The 16,574-nt window shown below is 42.0% G+C and overlaps 1 protein-coding gene across 6 annotated transcripts in view; it reads left to right on the forward strand.

Annotated features, from left to right (window-relative positions):
- The window catches only part of LOC143036840 (equilibrative nucleoside transporter 1-like), a 137,192-nt gene that overhangs the window by 92,382 nt on the left and 28,236 nt on the right, over nucleotides 1-16,574 (forward strand). For 5 of the 6 annotated variants that reach the window (XM_076204655.1, XM_076204660.1, XM_076204658.1 and 2 more), the window contains one exon: nucleotides 15,226-15,307. In XM_076204655.1, coding sequence (XP_076060770.1) covers nucleotides 15,226-15,307 — 82 coding nt within the window. Of the gene's footprint in view, nucleotides 1-4,702; nucleotides 4,918-15,225; nucleotides 15,308-16,574 lie in introns of those variants that run through there. The other variant, XM_076204659.1, reaches the window with a different exon arrangement.

Genomic DNA, 16,574 nt, shown 5'->3' on the forward strand with positions numbered 1-16,574 from the left:
GAAAGGGTCATCTGACTGACCCAAAAGCAAAAGACTGTTAGGTGTTTGAGCTATTTCTTCGAAATTTTCTGTAAATAGAGCTATTTCTTTGAAACTCTCAGAAAATAGTTTTAGGTAGATGCTCACATGGACATATGCATATATGCATACGTACACACGTACATAACATACATGTAAACATACGTACACACATGCTCTTGAAGAATGACGGGGAGAGAAGAACCACACAGGACGAGAGTGACCGTATGCTGTAGCATTTCGACAGAGTCTTGTTCAAAGAGTAATCCTTTACTTTGTAAAATGGGGAAACAACAACGTGCAGGTTCATCTGCCCGAGTGCTCAGAGAGTTCCCCCCATCCCCTTATCCCTTTGTCCCCCACTTCCTAGGGCCATGAACCGCGTACCACATCAAAATCCTAAAAACTGAGTTTTCCTGAATATTTAGTAAAACGAAACAAACTACCCTTGACGATTCGTTTTTTTTTTTTTTTTTTTTTTTTTTTTTTTTTTTTTTAAATACAAGCTGCTTCATTTCATTCCCCGAGTTGGTGTAGCACTACCGCCTTGGACTGCTAACTCAGTGGTCTAAGTTCTGTCCTCGCCCAGAGCTTGCATCACAACACTACAAACAGTCACCCTCTTCCTTAGGGAAAGAGTTGGGTTGTGTGTAATGTCACAGCGTTACCTATATGAGCTATGGAGTTTTTATCCTGGAGGGTCAAAATTGTCGATCACGAATCCAGCACGTAATCCAAGCCCATGGCATATCACGCACACGTGCTTGCGTCTAGTATATACTGACAGTATGTATACATATACGCATATATATATAATATATATATATATATGTATGCATATATATATATATGTATGCATATATATATATATGTATGCATATATATATATATATATATATATATATATATATATATATTTGTGTGTGCGTGTGTTGGGTGGGAGGGTGACACTTGGGAAGCGGCATTCCTCTTGCAGTCAGTTTTAGAACTGAGAGGAGCAGTGCAACCCCCACCCCCCATCACACACACACGTATGCGCACGTACACACACACGCGCACAAGCTGGAACAATGCATGAACTAAACTATGATAATTAGAAAGTAAGGAACCACACATGAATTTGAAGCTAGGTATGATAAATTTGAGAGTAAGAGCGATGTTCCCTTCCTGTATACAACAATTAGGTAAATACACATACATGCACACACACCCATGTACACACACACGCACAAACGCGAGCGCGGCTTGCTGGTGTAGTGATAATGCCTCCGACTGTGAACTCAACGGCCACGAATTCGATTCCCACCCAGGGCTTCAAAAAACATCGCAGCACATAATTCCGTGTTGGACTCGTGATCGACAGCTACTACCCTCCAGAAGAGAGCTCAGAGCTCGTATATGACCGATCTATGGGTAATGCTGTGACCTCACACACCCACATACACGTCCCCACCCACGAGAGTTGGAATAACGGCTCGCAGCGCAGCGATACTGAAATTTCAGTCCTGGGCGGGATTCGAACTCGGACCGCTGGGTTAGCAGTTGCGAACGCTACCATTGCGCCGTCGAACCGTGTGTGTGTGTGTGTGTGTGTGTGTGTGTGTGTGTGTGTGTGCTTGTGTGTGTGTGTGCTTGTGTGGTGTGTGTGATTCATCATGACCTTAGACCACGTGTTGGGCTTGTGATCTACAGCCATTACCCTCCCAAAGGAGAGCACACAAACCCTTGCCCATGAGAGTTTGGGTCCCGGCTCGCAGTGCAGAGATGTTGAAATAATTCCATCCCTATATGTGTGTGTAATTTGCGGATCCCCACGAGTACAAACATTTCTGGTTCTCATTCAACTTAATAATGACTTCAACGGTTCGACCAACAAGATCCCTTTTTTTTTTTTTTTTTTTTTTTTTTTATCATTTGCTAATTTCATCTATTTCTTACAACCACAATCACATAACCTACTTATCTATCTATTCATGACATTTTCTTCTTATATATAAAACATATATATCTATATATTTATTTTATATCGTTTATTATCATTAATCATATATCTATTACTTATTAGAATACTTATTTTTGGATAAAATATGTAAAAGTTGTGATTTTATTCCAATGATCGTTACAACCGAGACAAGCAATTCTATCGGCAAGTATTCGAAGCTAAAAAGCAATTCTGATCCTCATTTATTGACACCCCTACGGTCCAGAGTAACTCAGCATCCTTTTATGGTTGAAAACTAATCTCTACGTAGAAAAAAAAAACTTTAATTTCCACTATTCGTCCCTTCTTCTGCACTTCTTATGTATTTTCGTTCTGGTCAGCGTCAGAAGACTTTATTATTCAGCTGAGGGAGAGCTCCCGGTCAACCGGTCGGCTTCAAATCCTTTTTCTTTCTTTCCTTTCCCTGCCGACCGGCTGACCTCCATTCCAACTAGCTATATCTTATCCTCTTACCCGGTCGGCTGGCATCGTTCCTTTACGCATTCTCTGCCAGCCGACCTCCTTTGGTTTCCATTCTGTGTAACTTTCCAGCTTACCCGGACGGCCGACCTCGATTCTTTATACTCTTCCTTGGTCGACCGTCCTCCTGTGCTCTTCATGTCTTCTTTTCGACTATCCCAGCCGACCGGTTTTCTTTACTTTTCTTGTTCACTTTCCTTACCGGTCGGCTTCCAATCCTTTCCGCTATATCTTCCTTTTTCCCCGGTCGGTCGGCCTCGTTCCTTTCCGATGATGTCCAGGCCGACCGACCTCCTTGAGATATCCTTCTTCTTGTTCCTTTCCAGCGATCCAGGCCGACCGGCGAGTCTTGTCGTCTGCATTTCTTGTCCCCGCCGGTCGGCCTCCTGCTCAGTCGGTCAAACTTGTCCCCCAGTCGTGGAGGACCCGCACGAGAGCGAACGTTTCGTCGCCGCACCGAGGAGGACATCAGAGATGATCCAACTGCTCCGACCCGGAAACGGCGAGGATCCTCCTTGCGTCCTCTTTTGCTTCCTGTCGCCAGGCCATTCTGTTCTTTCTTAATTTACGCTCAGGACCTCTTAAAGCCCTTCCATCTTTAAAGTGTTTGTGTGTTTGTATGTGGAAGCAATTTGCGGAACCCCACGGGTACAAACTTTTCTGGATCTCATTTAAGTTGATAATGACTTACACGCTTGTACGACCCAAAAAGAACCAAATTCGTTGTTTTTTTTCACAATTTGCTAATTTCACCCGTTTCGTACAACTATTTACGTTCACATTTGTTACCTGCTTATCTATCTATTCATGAGAATTTTTTTTCTTATTCTGTATGCGTGTGTGTGTGTGTGTGTGTGTGTGTGTGTGTGTGTGTGTGTGTGTTTTATTCATGGATCGGGCCCTAAGAGCCATGGGGCTCTCATTCGGCAGGGTAATGGCTGTCGATCACGAGTCCAGTATGTGATCCAAGACTACGGTGAAACACACACAACACAGTCTAGATACGGTACATTAAATAGACTCTTTGTAATATTTTCATGTGGCAGGTTTGCTCCGCCCCTCGCCCCTGCTTGAGGATTTAGAATTCGAAATAAACATTTAGGTGGAAAGAAACGACTTTTCGTTTCCCTCGGGCCCGCCTTGCTGGTGTAGTGGTTATCGTCGATGAATTATGACGGCGAGGATCTGGGATTGATCCATTACACGAAACGAGAGGTCATGAAAAAATCATAGATGATCCAATCCACCCGATGTTGGAGTATGCGCGGAGGCTGGGGTCTACTCAGAGTGAAGATCAAAAGAATACTAAAAGTAGCAGTCAAGTTGACCCATAGAATAGCAGATACACCCTATCAGCAAAGAGCAGAGTTTAAGACCTGCCATCAGTAAAACAAAGAAGAGAAGTGACTTGATCGCTGTGTTAAGGTCAGTGAAAGGGTTTGGGTAAAACTGGCGAGATAATCTCTTGGTATGGGACGGGAAGGCATTGTGATGATATGGAAGCCTATTGAAGCCGACATAAACGAAGGTTACCAAGAATCAGATGCGTCAACTCCAGGAAGCAAGGTATTAACCCCTTGTGCGAATTTAAAACTAGGTATGATATATGGAGAGAAAGAGACGGAACCCCACGATCCTAGCTCATTTCCTGTATATAATATGTAGGCAAATGCACATACACACACATACATGCATTTATGCATGTATACACACACTCACACGATAAAAAAATAGATCCGCCAAAATTAGAATTTGCTGCGATGGTAGTCTCGGTGCAAAGTGAAGGGTACAAACAAAACAGATGCTACAAAGAGCAGCGATGAAATTGATTACCATGCTTGTAAGTAAACCTTGTGAAAAGGGACTAAGAATATTAGACCTTCCATCTGTAATAGAAAAGAGAAAGAGATTTAATGATTGCTGTGTTCAACTTATTATAAGGTGAGGATAAAACTGACAAAAGACGGTTTGGTTTAGGACGAGGGGGCGCCACGAGGTCATAGTAAAAATGTCTGAAGGACATAGAACATACAGTTGTAAACTGTCAAGCTATGTGTGATAGTTGGAGAAAATGAGGCTGTCTTCCACGTGCATAGGTCCTTTCCTTAATAGTGCAATTGGGAAATACGTGCTCCTGCGCATGCATGTACGCACTTACGCACGCATGCAGATTTGAATGTGTGCGCGGCTACTACCGCAAGTTGCGAGAAGGCAACTCTCCCCTGAGTCCCCTCAGAGCATCAGGTTCGGCCAGCTGATCCCTCAGTTGGCGTCTGCACTTCCCGGGGGCTAGGGCGCAAGAGGGCCAGTTCTGGTCTGTCTTTCACCCCAGAGTTAATCATTGCACCTGATTTTCATTAATCGTGTTTTCTTCAAGAATTTCTCGGTTTGGTCCGATAACGCAAGTCTAGCAGTATGATGAACACACGCGTAACCATGTGAGTACCGTAGGACGCTTCCGATGAAAGTTTTGGCGGGTGATTGTTACTTAGTAAGCGGATTCTGTAATCGTTGATTACTTATTTTTGTACTGTGTCATTATGTCTGATCTAAAGGTATTTTTTAGAATCTTGTGAACTAGATCATGCTTTTTATACTTAATAACAGCAACATGGAAGAAAATTTTTACAAGGTGAATGAAATGGCATGAACTTGGTCATGTAGTTGTGTCATTTCTAATGGATGTCACTCGTATGATGTAACACATTGAGGCTAAGTATTGAGTCATCAGCGCTTTGACATGTCTGACAAGTCTTGTTAATGTGCAGTTCTTTGAGGTCAGCATTCAGTTCCTGCCAGTCAGAAATTTTAGTGTTTGCGTTTTTCTTGCCGATTTGCTTCCTGCCCAGACATTTTAACATGGCGTGGCGTCTATGTCTGCAGTTAAAAGAATGCTTCAGTGTCTCGGTTGAGCTTTGTTACTTCATCGAGCAGCACTGGAGAAGAGTACAAAATCATCATTCTTAGGAACTTCTTGGAAACCAGACGCTGTACTGTCTAGACCACCAAGGCACAATATATTCTGTTTAGGGACATAAATACATTGTTTCCCTGCAATAAAGGCCCTAAGCCTCCATTTTTATTATAATTTTTATTTGTTTATTTATTTATATATTTTCTTTCTGTCCACGTATGGAGGGCCTAATATTATTCGACTCGTTCACATCTTTGAAATGGAGAGCAAGGACATTGCGTATGCACATCTGTATAATGCCCTGTGTACGGATCTTAGAGACTCCATGGGTCTGATCCCAACAGTTACTTTTCGATGGTTCACACTTCCTTTGGATGCCCCACCATATTTTCTAGTATCATTATATATATATATATATATATATATATATATATATATATATATATATAATATATATATATATATATCTATATATATATATATATATATATATATATATATATATACACACACACACACACACACACACACAAAAGGAAGCATATGGTAGGCGTTTAGCTGTGGCAGAAACACCTTTGCTCCAGTACCAGTAAAACTAAGCGTGATTGACCGGTTGCAGTCATAGGAAGTCACCCTCTCTTCTCCAGGTGGGGGGTGGGCACATACCAAATAGCACATGCGTTACAGACATGTTCGTATGTATACTTACGTTCATATATAACACATACACACTGCGCATGTATACACAGACACGCTGGGAAACGTGTAAGGACCTTAACCTTCATTCGGGAGGACGATAACTGTCGGATCGCTAATCTTAATCTTGATCAAAGGTCATGGTGGTGAATCACTTACCCACTGACGTGATGTGTATGTCTTCATCTGTTTTTCCCCTTGTGATGGGAGGGGGGACGCAATCTTTGCTGCATCGATAGCATTGCCGTTTGTTCGTTGCGATGGAAGTACCGCCGCAACCAGGATTCTGTGTACCTAGAGATGCTTTGCCAGTTAGTTGAACCACGATATGTATGTGTGTTTGTTCGCTGATTTGGAAAGGAATCAAAAATTAATTTTGATTTATTAATATCTTTTAATTCTAGACGTCTTTCATCTCGCGGTCTTGTTACAACTGGTGGATTAAAAAGATATATAGTGTATACATTGCATACACACTGACATTTCATTGTATTTTTTATTTTTTCGTCTGATTGGGGATCCGGTCGATTGCGTGATTTATATGTTTATGGATAGTTTCTCCCAGCGTGCGTAAGTCTTGTAGAAGATCCTAGTGTTTTTGTTAGTGTTGATTTATTACTCTAATATTAATTAACCACTTTCACCCCCCTTTCCTTCTCTCTTCCACCCTTCCTCTACTTTCCCACCATCATTCCTCTCTCACTTAACATTCTTCCTACTCATCTTGTTCCTCTTCCTTTACTCTTCCTTTTCCTCTAGGACCTACTCACCGCTTCCATCTTCTTTTTCAGCTTCTTTCTTCATCTCCTGCCCCTCTTCCTTCTCATCTTCTTCCACCATCACCGACTCCTTTCCACTCCCTTCCTCCTCTTCCTTCTTCTTTGCCTCCTTCACCTTCCGCCCTCCCCTATTTTCCTCCTCATCCTCACCCGTCACCTCCTCTCCTCTTCTTCCTCTACTTCCTCCTCCACCTTCTCTTCTTCCTCCTCCTCCGTCTCCGATTTCCCCTATCATCCCCTCCCCTTTCTCATCCTTTTTACATTTCTTCACCTCTTTCCTCCATTCTTCCCTGGTGTCCTGGACGCATTAACTGCGGGACAGGTTTTCCTCTGATGAATTAAACTGGCCGGCATAAGGGTAAAAAACTGTAGAAGAAAATTATTTTATTGGCATGTCTGGCGACCAGGCTTTCCCTCTCTCCCAATGCACCTGAAAGAAGCCCCGCAACTATCGACAGGAATAGTAAAACCTCTATGTCAGAGAGTGCTGGGGTTGTCATTCACCTTAAGTCACCTGCCGTCAGACGACTTAATCTGTATAGACTCGGAAACTGGTGCCGTCGTGTTTCTGTCTGTCCATGCAAGAAAATTTGACGAAGACGAAGATAGAGAGGAGAGGAGAGGGAAGGTAAAACATAGAATAGGATGGGTAAAAAAAATGTCGATCAGTGTGGGTTATACGAGCCTGTTCAGCATATGAACTAAAAGGAATCGACGGGTGTTTGGCCAAAACAAACACTTCAGTGATACAATCGTATGGAAGAACAGTAGAGAATATTGAAGACCAGAGGAGGGGGTGGGTTAATAAGAGTAAGACCAAAAATATGTTTACAAAAAGAGAAAATTATTTGTGAGTAAAATTATGGGAAATTTGGTGCTTTATAATCAGTCAACTTTGTGGCGCGTTGGTTTCGATCTCCCTGCACGCGACGATGACCCGAGTTCGAGTCCGGTGTTTATTAGTTGAATCACAATGGCAAAAGCCGACAAGACTGTGAGAATAAACACCTTGTGAGATCGAAACCTTTATTGGTACTACGTTTCGCTTGTTACAGCTTTTTCAAGTACTTGAAAAAGCTGTAACAAGCGAAACGTAGTACCAATAAAGGTTTCGATCTCACAAGGTATTTATTCTGTTTATTAGTTGTTGATGCTTGCTCTCCCTGGCACGCATCCCCGGCCACAGAAAGGCGTCTTGGCATGAATGGCTGGCTGGAGTTGATAGAGGTGGAAGGGGAAGGATGGGGTGAAAAAGCATAAGAATGAAATAGATAAATTCTTAGATAAACTAATGAAAAACGGAAATCGAAATATGAAAGTGATACTGGCCGTCTTATTGTGTTATCTTCACAAAGTGTTGTACATTGATTTTTTTTCTAATGTACTATTTTTGTTCGTGCGAATGTTTTCAAAGGTAAATTTGCTAATTTAACTCATTTTTGTAGGTTGTCCGGAAGATATTTTCACGTTAGCCCGTAAATGCTTTAGTTGATCGTCGAATCTGTATAAACAAATGCAAACAGCCAACGATTTTTAAGCGCACTGATAATTTTATACTAAAACAGTTGCAGTGTCAAAGTGATTCTAAGTATTTTTAAAGTTAAAGAAAATACTAGTTATATTAAAATGCAATTGTGATTATGCAACCTAACAAGCAATGAGAAAGATGTACATTTTTTAATAGGTGAAAATAATGTGATTTGATTAAAAATCCGTCCAGAGTACGGGAAAATATGTTGAAATACGAATTATTTTTACAGAATATACATTATAGCAAACAGGAGATTATTGTGCAGCTGAGACGTCGCCATCTAGATTGTAGGACGAGGGTATTAGGATAGAGTATCCCAGTAAATGAATAAAATTCTCCGTCTTTTTCACTTTCTTTTTCAATTTCTTCTATTCCCGTTCTATTTTTCATAAATTCCTTTATTAGTCTCGCCCTCTTTTACTCAACCAGGCAGTCGACCAACTTAATTTTTGGTCACTGGACCTGCGCATGCGCACGTACGCCCAATGAGTTTAACCAAACACCACCATCATCACTACCATTACGACCACTACATATGACCGCGACCTCAATGAAACGTATAAACATCTATAGTACTCCACTTCGGCATGATGGTGTACTAAGTTGTCCTTGAGCTAAGGACAGGGCATTGTGTGCATCTGGAGGTGACCTGCAAAAAATACAGAAGTACTTTAGCAATGTTGTACGTAATCTGTGTGTGTGTCCGCGCGCGCACCCGTGTTTATGTTGAATGTAGGGCAGTATCCGCATGGTGGTCGAATCTTTCTAGATTCCTCTATTTCTTGGACCAAGGTTTCTGCCTCGTCCATGCTTACCCCTTTCCTCTTATCTATCGTCTTGTCTCTGTCTCCTCATTCTTTTCTCTCGGTCCTTAGCCAGCTCTTCCAACCTGCACACGTCCATCCTTTTGATGTGCCCATGCCATCTCGGCAGTTTTATTAATCCTATTTGATCCTATCTCCTATACCCATGTGACCACCTCTCCCCCCCCCCCGCCTCTCCTTATACTGCACACAACCATGAATACTTCTATGGACCTTTTCCACGTTTTCAGGAGCCATATTCAGCGACCACATCTTAAATTCATTTTTAATCATTGACAGATTCCACAACTCTCTCCATCCTACATTTTTGCTGCGCGTCATCATTTCCCATACATGCATGTTTAGTGCAATAGTCATTATCCCTGCATTTGTCAGCATAGCAATACGTCTCGTTTCTCCATCACTTTTCACGTCCGTTCCTGAAACCACCTGCAAACATGGAATATACGCACGAACAGACACACACACACATAAATAAACACTCATATAACTTGGTAGCGTAGTGGTACCGCGTTCGACTGCTAACTCAGCGATCTGAGTACGAGTCCCCGCCCAGGGGAGTAAGTTCGTTATGTGTGTGTGTGAGAGGTCAGCATTACCCATATATCGGGCTAATATAAACTCAAAGCTCTCATCGGGAGTATAATTGCTGTCCATCGTGAGTCCAATACGTGATCCAAGACAATGGTGAATCTCTCACTGTCATACACACCCACAAGACAAATAAGTTTATCCTGATGTTAACCTTCAGTTTGTACGTATGGGATGTGGTATCGGGTGAGCAAAGCCATCCACGAGTATAAAAGTGGAAGTCATTAGTTAATTTAAGTCCGCGTTGCATCGCCTGACCCTGTAATGACGCAAACCGCATGGTCGCAATTGGCTCGCGGGCATTCTTCGCCCGCGGCCGGCCCCAAGCCGCCGCGTCCTGTCGATCTTATCACGTGCCTTGCTTGGCGCCGTCCTGGCTTAGGTTTCGACGAAGTTGGCACGACAGGAAGGGGTCACCCTGCCCCCCTCCTGACGGTGAGCTGGCGTGGAGTAGGCGTAGGGGATGACGCAAGCAAGCGCGTGGTTGTGCAACTGCTGTAACCTCGTCTCGTGGTTTAATGGTGTTAGTTGTGTTCATGAATAGCCCGCGAGTGCTGATGGCATTCAGTCGACTGTTTGTCAGACTACAGAATTGTCACCCACAGTTGTCATTTCTCTAAAGCCGATTGAGCTGCTTTCTTGTTCACTACACGGTAGTGTGTACAAGACATAAAAACCACATTGAGAAAAAAAAATAATGCTACCTGAAAAATGATGACCTGAATCTTCATTACCTCATTCGGCGTCTGTCCATAGCTCCAGCTGGTGACCGTTACTCGCCTAGGCTGTGCGAGCACGGCGTCTGCCTAAACCAAGCGCTCTTCGCGAACTCTACAGTTGACATCGAAGTCTGGTCCCGAAGGCGTCTCCTAGTGGGCTCTTGTACCTTCTGGAGAACTGGGGAGGGGTGAAGGGTTGGAAGATAAGGTGGCGCAGCAGTTAAGGGAAGTATCCAAAGGGGCGGGCGAGAGCTCTCGTAGATTCGCATTGTACTTGCTTCAAAGGCACCCTCTCGTCCGTTTGGGGGCTTCATTCAACTTGAATACCCTCATCAGGAATTCGCTAGGAAGTGCTGGGGCAGTTGCACATCATGGTCTTAGATATTTCCTTCTTTATCTTTCTGTTACATGTCTTCAGTTGTCAGACTCACGGTCGGTACTAGTGCTGTCCATCTAAATTAGTGCACTGTTAGTTCAGATGTAAATAATGTTATCCTTTCTGTACACTTGCAGTGCAACTACGGGTATGTTATGTAATGTAGGAGCGCATTCAGTTATGCTATGTTGTATACACGTAGAAATTGTGTGTGTGCGTGTGTGCACGCGCTCTCACGATGTTCGGTCCCCATGACTTTGCCAAGGTGTGGGTGTGGTGTGGTGGTGGTGGGGTGGGACCATGTCACAAATTAGAAAATAATCGAAGACTTGTGATCTGATTTAATGATTCAAGCCTGGGTCGTTTTAATTATATATATACATACATACATATATAATGTATTTATCTAATTGTAGTATTAAGGAAAGGAGCAACGCCCGTGGGATTCTTTGTGTCTGTGTGATTTCTCATTATGAAATATGTTAAATCGCCCACGCAGGAAGTACACCTTCATTCTAGAATTAGACTCCTAGAGGCATACTCTCAGCTAAATGAAACCCTTAGATGCCATCTAGAATGAAATGGAAATTTTATACTCTTCTCGTGGTTAACCAAAATAATTAAATCCCTTCAGGTTAGGATTCCTTTAGAATCGAATAGTTTTGAATAAGTTAAAAACAGATGAGCATCAGGCGTCATCGGATTGAAGAGGAATGTCGCTCCTGTTATTTTCGTGTGAATCCCGTATCGCGTGGTACTTTTTGTCGCCATGATATTTTTATTCATCTCTGGCTTTCCATACACCTCGATTTATGCTCTGTTTGTATCTGTGGTACGTGATGACGTTATTCCCTTGAATATTGTAGTTTTCTTCCTCCATTCCTTCTCCGAACCGAAACCCACACGGGAGCGAAAAGAGGGAGGGGATGAATTCTGGCTGAAATGCAACTCTCTCTCTCTCTCTCTCTCTCTCTCTCTCTCTCTCTCTCTCTCTCTCTCTCTCTCTCTCTCTCTCTCTCTCTCTCTCTCTCTCTCTCTCTCTCTCTCTCTCTCTCTCTCTCTCTCTCTCTCTTTTCTCTCTCTCTCTCTCTCTCTCTCTCTCTCTCTCTCTCTCTCTCTCTCTCTCTCTCTCTCTCTCTCTCTCTCTCTCTCTCTCTCTCTCTCTCTCTCTCTCTCTCTCTCTCTCTCTCTCTCTCTCTCTCTCTCTCTCTCTCTCTCTCTCTCTCTCTCTCTCTCTCTCTCTCTCTCTCTCTCTCTCTCTCTCTCTCTCTCTCTCTCTCTCTCTCTCTCTCTCTCTCTCGTTCGTTCCCATACTGCAATGTCAGGGCCGAAATCGTCTTATCAATCCATAGAAAATAAACTTTCTGGTCTTAGTGCTGCCAGTTCTCTGTCCAAAGATCAGAGCAGGATTGGAAAGGTTTTCTACAAGGATTGGAAGGGTTTTTCACATGGATTGGGGCATAACTAAAGGCAACAGGATTGGGACATGATTGCAGAATGTTGCAACTTGATTGGAGTAGGATATGAGGGATGTTCCACAAATTATGGAGGGTTTTACAAGACCAGGAGAGGTCTTTACAAGGATTTGAACATAATTGGAGGGGGCCTTCTACAAGGATTGGACCATCATAGAAGTAGTCTTCTCCAAGGGTTGGAGAGGTCCTTCAAATGAGATTGTAGACAACCTTACCAAAAGTAGTCAACTCTGGTGAGACCTTCCTGGTTTCAAGAGAGTGAAAGAGAGGGAGAGGTTTCTTTGTAACACCCTCCCCTTCTCCATTCGATTGCCTTTAATTGCTACAATGGTGGAGAATAAGGTGAGGGGTATTTTGTTTCACGCACGAGCAAGCCTGAAACCTCTCTCCCTCTCGCTCCCCTCCCCTTCTCTCCTTCTCTCTTTCTTACTCACTCACTCTCCTTCTATTTTATTTTCCATATTCTTCCTCTTCTTCTTCATACTCTTAGTTTTATCTTCCCATCCCCTGCCATACCTGTTAACAATGAGTGTATTCACTGTCTACACTTCTCAGTCCCAGTAGCTATTTTTCTTTTCTGATATCAGTTCTTTACTTTCTTATATCAATAGATAACTGCAATTGTTGATTCTGTGAGATGGAGATCAAAGAAAACCATTTCCCTGATGCCCTAGAGGTGCATATTCAAGTGGTTGACAATCAGTCTGCACTATTGATTAGGAGAAATAATTCAGGTGGGAAATGTATCATCAGCTGAAAGTAGTAGGATTAGGGAAGCAATCTCTGGTTATGACCAAATCTATGTGAAAAGGAGGAAGAAATACAACTGAAGTTTATAGAAATCTTTGGTCTGGTCCAGAGACTGATTGTCAGCTCTGTAGGACTGCATCTTCAGATTGAGGTTAGGTGGTTGATGGGTTTTGAAATGGGCAGCAGGGAGATGATTTTCTATGCTATCCATGTTGCAGGACCACCACAAGCTGGTACCCATTATTGGTCCCATGTAAGAATCATAATGGAAATGGAAAAAGATAATTTTGCTGAAGGCTTTTGACAAGTTGCCACACAGAAGATTGATATGAAAGTTAGAAAATGTTGGGAACTAGAAAGAGTATGTTTGAATGAATAAAGGCTTTCCTAAAGGTTAGATACATGTGAACAGAGGTGAATAAAGAGACTTCAGATCAGAGAACAAGTAGTGTACCACAGGGATCTTTGCTGACACCATTAATGTACTTGATATGCTGAATGGTATAGACAGCTGTGCTGTCTTGTTTCCTGATTATGCCAAAATGATTGAAAAATGAAGTTACTGTAGGACAATCTAGATAAGATTTATGAGTAGGGGATGAATTTTAGTTTAGAAATGTGGAAAATTAGAAATTTGCCAAAACAGACTAGCACATGAAATAATTAGAAAAGCAATGGGAGAAATTTATCCAGGAATATTCATTAGGGATGATCAGTTGAAAAAAAAAACATGATAATGAGAGACATATAAAGTATTAATGAACACGAGTTACATTCCATATGTAACATATATGGATGAGGAAATCATTAAAAAAAAAAAAAAAAAAATCCACCCAGGCTGGAATACAAAGCAGTGTGGACTATGTAACTGTTTTCCTGTACACAACAATTATACATCCTGCATCACAATACTTGAATTATAAAATTTAAAGTTACAGCTATACTACTCATTCTCTTTCCCTCTGAATATTAATAACCACAGAAAATATTATCAAGCCAGTTTACAGCATATGGGGGTCACTCAGCTACAACTACAAAATAAATATAATCAAGACTCGCTGCTCATGACTCTTACATAGGAGTCTTTGTATAAAAAGGATTAATGGAGAGAGGCCCGAGGAAGTGGATAGCTTTAGATACTTGGGGGTGCATGTGTGGGAAAAGGAGGAATGGAGGTGGAGGTAGAATGTAGATTGAGAGAAGCAAGTAAAAATGCCTGGGGGGATTAAAATGTGAAGTGAGAAATAGACATTTGGGAATGGATGCCAAGAGGAAATTGTATGAAGGGGTGATTATGCCAACAGCACTGTATGGGGCAGAAACATGGAACATGAGAGAGGAAGAGTTTAAATGTGTTTGAGATGAAATATCTGAGATGTATGGCAGGAGTTACAAGGCTGGATAGAGTGAGAAACGAGGAGGTGAAGGTGGAAAGGGAGTTGGGAGATAGGGTTGATGAAAGAGTATGGGGATGGTTTGGACACATGGAAAGAATGTGTGAAGAAAGATTAGTAAAAGAAGTGTGGAAGGCAGAGGTGGATGGAGTGAACATGAGGGGGTGACCAAGGATCATATGGATGGATGGGGTAAAAGTGGTGTTGATAAAGAGGGCATCTGTTGAGGAAGGAAGGGAGTAGACAGAAGATAGGGGTGAGTGGAGAATGGTTGTAAATGGATGACACTGATGCATGGAAGGAAGTGGGTGGTTATGTGTGAATGATATTTTGATGCAGCCTGAAGGGATTTCTCCCTTTGTTCTCTTTTTCTGGACGAGGGGACAGAGAAGGGAGAGTCGCTGGTTAAATGATGCAGCCTTTCTGTGGATGTGCAGTGTCTTGCTGCATTGCTTCTGACCCAGGCCAATGGGCAAAATGCAGACATGATCCATCATCCAGGAGGAGCCAAGAAAAGAGGGAGGGGTTGTGAATGGGAGTGGAGTATGTGAGGATGAAATGGGTGGGGGTGGAATTATGCCATTTGACATTGGCTACCTCCCTTGTAATGGGGAAAAATCCCTTGCTATATGTATGTATTATTATTTATTTTCTCCCCATGATTTTAGCATAACTAACAAATTATCATTTGTTACAGGGGAGGACTGGTGTATGCCTGCTTCTACCTGCTAGGGTTAGGCACACTCCTACCATGGAATTTCTTCATCACAGCTGAGTCGGTATGTATATATGGCATTTCTTATACTACTAGAGGAAGAAATTATTTTGTCTTGATCATACAATTGTATGGATTTTTTTGCAAGGAGTTTGGTTTTACATAGCATTTCATGAGTAACTTTTCTTCTTCAATTCTTTGACAATAATCATTTGTTGCTTTGAGTTCAACTGGCTGGAAAATCATGGCCTCACAGCATCTGGGAATGGTCCTTTGGCCCTACCATAGGTCTGTCTGAGAAGAAACCTGGGACTGATATCTGCAATGTATGAGACTATTGCTACCTTATATCACTGGCTGAAAGAAGTAGAAGGAAGGGAGCAATTGCTGGTTGTCATTTCATGTGTTTAAAGGTGGAGGAAATACAGTACAGGTGTTGATTGAGATCTAGGGCCCAGTCTGGTGACCAAGTGTCAGCCCCTCAAGAATGCACCTTCAGATGGAAGTGAGGAAGTTAACAGAGTTTGAAGATGGACAGCAAGGGGTGACTGTCTTTAACATCCCTCTTGCAAAACTTTTGCCAGAACCCATAATTGGTCCCCAGGTGTTTTGATTACAATGGGAAATGGGGTGGGGGTTGTTCTCTCCATAGCTGAATGTAGGCACCTGAATTAGAATTGAATTTAGAATCAAGTCATCATTTCATGTTTTCAAGCTATGTGCATTCAATTGTTATACAGTAATGTCACTCTTCATGCATATTATATCATAAGTCATCATATTGGAAAGTAAAGTGGTGCTCAGTAATTTTACATCATATTTAGATATGATTGAAAACCAAAATACATCATATGCAGCAATCTATTAAAAGAGTAAACAAAACAAAAATTGTTAAGAAAAAAATTAATAGATGGTAGAATGTTTCCTCCTTTCCATTTGGAGGTGCAACCCTGAGTGGTCAGATACTAGGATCAGGATTGCTCTCTCTCTCTCTCTCTCTCTCTCTCTTCACTTCACTTCTTGTCACTCACTTCTTATGATTTCTGCTTCATCTGCAAATGTGTTCATGTAGCTTGTATCTGCGATCATGTCATTTACATGGATAAGGAACATTACAGGAGCTAATAGTGACTTTTATGGGACTCCCACTAATCATTGCTCTCCATACTTATATCTTATATTTTACTACTGCATTAATGTACAGTGAGTCCTCCTTATACAGTACTTCTTTATCCAGTAAATTCACAGTTACGGTATTTGGTGATTACTACCCTCGATTCTATTTACGGTAAGAAAAATTCACAGATACAGTATCTGCTAGATATTTTGAA

Source organism: Oratosquilla oratoria, chromosome 21 (genome assembly GCF_046742065.1).
Source record: "Oratosquilla oratoria isolate Oo_2021 chromosome 21, ASM4674206v1, whole genome shotgun sequence".
In the NCBI taxonomy this organism is placed as follows: domain Eukaryota; kingdom Metazoa; phylum Arthropoda; class Malacostraca; order Stomatopoda; family Squillidae; genus Oratosquilla; species Oratosquilla oratoria.